At 41.3% G+C, this 5,852-nt stretch overlaps 1 protein-coding gene across 1 annotated transcript; it reads left to right on the top strand.

Annotated features, from left to right (window-relative positions):
• Positions 1-1,024: 1,024 nt before the first annotated feature.
• On the top strand, positions 1,025-3,906 carry FOMMEDRAFT_164915 (uncharacterized protein; the record flags this gene model as incomplete). Its single annotated transcript, XM_007262117.1, has 7 exons — positions 1,025-2,165; positions 2,214-2,406; positions 2,458-2,539; positions 2,590-3,273; positions 3,327-3,380; positions 3,435-3,524; positions 3,598-3,906. 7 exons carry the CDS (start codon positions 1,025-1,027, stop codon positions 3,694-3,696), a joined length of 2,343 nt encoding a protein of 780 aa, XP_007262179.1. The 3' UTR covers positions 3,697-3,906.
• Positions 3,907-5,852: the final 1,946 nt, after the last annotated feature.

Here is a 5,852-nt window from a genome sequence, read left to right as displayed (position 1 = left end):
AATAAAATATTTGACCATTACAGTCTGTATCTATAATTTTGTAGCTTTATCAAGATGATTACACCATCCGATCATTATGACAAATACTATATATTATAAATATTAATATGTAATATACATATATAGCAATTATTTGTCATATATCCTTATCTAATGGTGGCGAAATCTGAAGGAAAAAAATTAAAAAATTACCAGACTGCTGGAAAAGTATAATTACAGCATTTAGAGCAAAAAACATAGTTTGCAAAATAACTCAGCCAATATTCACTTTTAAGAAATTCTGTTCCATCATTTTGTAGAGAAGGCTTAATACAACAAATCAATGGTGCTACTTTTTGAGTTTTGGGTCTCTGGATGGACAAGTTTCGTGCTCATTGTGGAGGCTGCATTAGGAAGGTAAGGTTTCATCACGTGAGTCACACAGCTTGTCGAGTTTATCAGACGCGTATCTTACTACAAACGGCATTCACCCAGTGTACACAATAATAATAAAAGTAAGAGGAACAGGGGTATAGAGGGAAATATGCAGGTGGGGTAACTTGTATTGCATCAAGTCTAAGAGAACCCAGCCCAGGAAGGGGTACAGCCGTCTGGGCGAGGAACCAAAGTTCCTACATTGCCCTCGAGCTCCCAGCCTAATCTGAGGGTACATCTCAAAGTCTCTAGCCTATAAGTATGACTCCATACACAAGACAATCCTCTGGGCCTGGAGAAAAGTCCAGAACACAAAGAGTATGCAAGCCCTTGAAAGATAAAAAAAAAGGGCGCATGTGGGACGTTAACAGACATTGGCCACGATCGAAGTCGATCGGGCGTCTGTCAAAGGGGTAGACTAGTACCGAAAGTCGGTACAGCCAGTGGGTGTGCTGCCTATGACTAGGCATTGCTGGGACTGTGTTGACCGACACATTGTGGGTGAGGACCCCCCCTACGCCAAACCGTGGGAATTTACCACGACATGACGGTCAAAGGAAAAGGTTCTTGATCTGTGTGAAGCCTGCACTTGCACAAGCCACAAACGACCATGACGACCTCATCCTCTACGTTTCGATTGGGGAAAGATTCGCAAGCAATATACCCAGATTTCGCCCCCGGGTTTAAAGGTTTTTTTGGTGTCTACAGTGGTGCGAAGAAGGAATACGCATTACCCGACTACACTGGAAGTACCGCCAGTCTCAGCCGTGTGGAACAGTTGATTCGTGAATCCATAGAAGGAGCGAAGAAGGAAGGAGCGAAGAAAGACGAAGTACCAATGTATGGACCACTTGCAAAGGCTTTGACCCTTATTAGTCTTGATGTCTGCCAAGACGACAAGGTTATTGCTTTTGTGCCGAACCATAATGTGCATCTGAAGGTAACGGACGGATCAAGAGACAAACCGGACTTAGTAGGCTTTTTCGTCAAATGCGAGAACGCGGAACGGCTGGTCAATGAGGCAAACTACAAGATAGAAGTCCCCTCTGCCCACGAGATCAAAGTAGCTGTCGAGTGTAAAGTCGAGGAGAATCCACTACTGCAAGGAGAACGTTACTGTTTCGCACTTGCCCGGCATAGGCATGGATCATCCCTTCAATATAGTCTTATAATCAACACGAATCGCTTTCAGCTCATTTCTCTCAACTTGGACGGCTATGGTATCTGGGATCCAGTAAACTGGAAGAAGAATGATCAGACACCAATCCTTAAACTTTACGAGTCCATCAAACTCATTTGGATTGAAGCTTCAAAAGCCCGAGATAAGCGTGTTCCCGTTCCGGAGTTTCTAATTACATTGGACAATGGGAAGAGCAGGTCTATCGCGCTATACACCACTTGTTTGGATGGCAAACTGTTTTATCTCATTCCGATATTTATTGGGAGAGGTAACGGGCGCAAGCCTTTTGTCGCATTGGGCTTCGCAGCAGATGACTTCCAGCTTCATCGTGCGGTTAAGTGGTCTTGGCATCTGGACGACAATCATTCGAGGGAACGGTATTTCCTAGGAAAGCTGAAGGATGCACCAGGTGTAGTGCGCATTGACGAACAGCTGTCGAGTGATTCCGTTCAACATGACGCAGAGAGTGGTCGAAACCAAAATGTTGTAGTACAGGAAACGATAGGGCGGTCTGTGTCATCTTGCAGATCTGTTCTAGAGTTCCTCGAAACTATGTACGATCTTCTCGAAGGTAAATAATGATATGCCCCGCATATCCATATGCTTAACCCTTATCCAGTACTTCGTTATCACGTCTGCGAGGCGCATGTTTTGCATAGGGACATTAGCTGGGGAAACGTCCTCATTCCTGAGAAGGATACACCTCAAATACCAAAGAAAGAAGCAAATTGGGACAAGTATCAATTTATATCGGATTATTATGGTTCCGAGGATGATATACCTAGGGATAATACACTGCAAAACACTAAACCGTACGCCTCTTTGCTGCTATGTGTCGGGCTTATTTCTAGACTTCTGTTCAGACGACGCGTTCGAGTTGCACTCGCCGATTTCGATAATGCACGAGACTTGACATCTGAGACCGATGACTTGAAACATGCCACGGTAAGATTATCTTGTAAAGGTCCACTGTTTCAGTTGTGACGTCCGTATAGGGTACACCGATGTTTATGGCCAGGGACGTTCTGGAACCCCGTTCCAAGAGACATATGCGTTCGTTTGTCGAGGATGACGTGGACATGATTCAGGTAGCCGCTGCCAGTAGCGTTAAGCAATATCATAATGGGGAAGAAGCAAAATGGGAAGGCTTCTACCGTGATTTAGGTCACATCCGTTATGTGAACAGAAAGAATCCGGAGGAAACATTCCGACATGGTGCCATGCATGATGCCGAGTCCGTCTACTATCTCTGTCTCCTGTTTTTCTCTCGCATGGTGCGCGAGGGAGAGGAAATATCAGACGATGACCTTTACAAGAAGCAGATTGACAGGGGTGAAGTATTTGGGCAATTAGCTAGAAAGAAAGCTGGACGTGGGAATTCAGATCCGTTCCCTCACGAGTTGCCTTCGTCTGGTTTTGAAGCAGATTTTTTCGATATGCTTCACGTTTTTTACTATTATCTCAAGACACCGTGGTACAATGTTTTATACACAGGCCATGGCGAGCCGTTCGAGTTTCATTTGCATGATTTCATGCAAAGGCTCTTCCTCAAGGAGATATACAAACTACGGATCTCGTCAAGCATCCCTTTAGAACTGTACCCACTCGCTGTAAAGTCCAATGTTGCAGTTCACGGTGATTCCTACTCCTTCCAATATAGCTCATCAGGCATGAAAACCGTGAGTAACCAAATATTGTTGCTGATGCTTATTTTACTCACGGCGTTTGTTAGTATACTAAAATTATGCAACCGGCAAACAACAAGGGCCCTACTGATAGAAGCGCTGTGAGTAATCACTCTATTATAGAGTGTATTATACTATACTAACGATCGGCAAAGAAACGTATCAAACTTGACAAGGCTCCGGATTTCATGAAAACCACCAATCTAGACTCTATGTGTAATTGGTCGTCATTCGACAAAGATCGGGTATGTCTTTTTTAACATTCCATTACTAACCCTCCTTGCTTCTGCTATGGAGTACTGAACTCTTGTGTTACAGGCACAAGAATTGACGAAGAGTATTCCGGAAGTTCTCTTGATGGTTTTATGGCACAAGAGAAAGGAGAAATTGTGGCTTACCAGCGATAAAGACGAGTAATGCCTAGCTGACGTTCGCTTGGTCTTGCATTTTAAGTCGGGACTTCGGATCCGTCGTTCGTGGAATCGGTTGACATCATGCTTTGGTTTACGCTATCTCGCTATCTCGCTTTCGCATATTCGCACATATCGAACGGAAATATTGCCATCCTAAGTACGCCATACTTTAAAGTTGTATAAGTAAGAGATATATCCCTGTTTAGCTACTGTAACTGGACAAAGGGATTTTGAAGTATGAATATGAATATAGAATGAAATTTGTAACGAGCTGACAGTATTATTTTTCCTTGCTGCAAAGAATTGTTCCGGCACGTGTGAATTCGAATTCACTCGCATCTATTTTGTAATTTATATTGAAAAACATCTACGCTTCCACGATGAACCGCATTATTTCCATTCGTAGGCTGTAGTAGTGAATGACGGAGTTAACGGGTGCCGCAAGGCGTGCGATGACACGATGATGTTATTGCCAAGACCCCCTATGTGGTTGAATTTGCAGTCTTCGAAAACCTTCGCCCCCTCGTCAATTTGCTGTCACTGGTACTGAGGTCACCACTTCGGGTAGAGATGAACCTCCCATAGCAATGTGTTAATTCGATTTCCCCTAAAGTTTTTATGAGAAGGAAACAAGGAATATTCTGTCGTACGTTTGCTTATTGTTCCACTTCTATTTCGTCTACAGATTCTGATGGCAACCAGGGTATTTGAACCACTTCACCGTTTGGTTCACATTTATTAAAAATATATGCAACAGTGGATCAAAGTCGTTTTATTTTTATATACTGTCGTGGCGCCCCATGTGGTCAATTTAAGACTATTTCACCCATTTCTATTCACCACAACCCTTATACAATACAAAAAGTTATAATTATAAATTACAACATCTTGTCTACAATATGCTGGTTTTATTTTTGTAAAAAAGTAAAAATTAAATATTTTATTGATTTTATAAAATGACAAGTCAAAAAGTGTCGTTTGACGCGTCTGACCTACATGTGGACACCCCGTGGGAAAGGAATTTGCCCACTGTATCTAAGTACATATTCTTAGTACACAAACTACAGAACCGACCTCTCATCAACTGATATTCAAGTTCTACAGCTTAACAATACTATTATCATAAATGCTTACATTCCTCCAGAATCCTCCAAATAGTATCTATGGACTGAAATAAACCCACTCCTTCAACTTTCTCAGACTCTAGCCTTACACTCTACTCTAGACTCTCCTATTATTTTGTGTGGAGATCTTAATGCTAGAACTGCCTCTCAGCAATCCTCTAAATTTCCTGACCTTCCCAGAATTTCTTGTGATCACTCTATTAATACAAGAGGAAGAAACCTGTTACAAACTCTCTCTGACTATAATCTCTTCATATTAAATGGTACTCAAATCTCTTCTGACCTATCTGGGAATTTCACTTCCTTTCAAAAACAAGGCTCCTCTGTTATTGACTATTTTATCCTCTCTAGTCACTCTATAAAACTCTCTCCTACACTATCTATTACTAGACTACCTTACTCTTTCTCAGACCATACACTACTTCAATTCTCTCTATCAAATTTCATCTCATTTCCCTCTTCTCTCTCTTTACCACTTATTTCTCCTAATCTTAATAACTCTTCTCTTTTAAATTTCCCTCAACCTCTTACAGAACTTGACTCTTTATTATATGATACACTAAATTCTACTAACTCTGACCCTCTTCATTCCTCTCTCTTTGGCAAAGTTTTTAATCAAACAAATCCTGTACAAATATATACTGATGGATCTTGTATATACTCAAATAATTTAAACTGTTCTGCTGGCTCAGCAGTTGTCTTTGGTTTAAACTCCTCAAATAATTGGTATGGTAGAACCTCTGGACCCTCTCAGACAAATAATAGAGCTGAACTTTATACAATCCTAAAAGCACTCTCATTAGTCTCTCCTACTAAAACCTGTCACATTTTCTCAGACTCTACTTACTCTATTCAATCTATATGTATCTGGTCTATTAAAAACTCACAGACAGGATTTAATATTGTTAATTCTAATATTATACAAAACATTCTTCTTCTAATACAAAATCATCTAGCCCCTATCCATTTCTTTTGGGTGAAAGGGCACTCTTCTAACAAACATAATAATCTAGCTGACTCTCTTGCAAAAAAAGCT

The sequence above is a fragment of the Fomitiporia mediterranea genome, assembly GCF_000271605.1.
Source record: "Fomitiporia mediterranea MF3/22 unplaced genomic scaffold FOMMEscaffold_1, whole genome shotgun sequence".
NCBI classification, from domain to species: domain Eukaryota; kingdom Fungi; phylum Basidiomycota; class Agaricomycetes; order Hymenochaetales; family Hymenochaetaceae; genus Fomitiporia; species Fomitiporia mediterranea.
The sequence above is the reverse complement of the archived record's forward strand: the minus strand, read 5'-3'. Positions and strand labels throughout refer to the sequence as shown.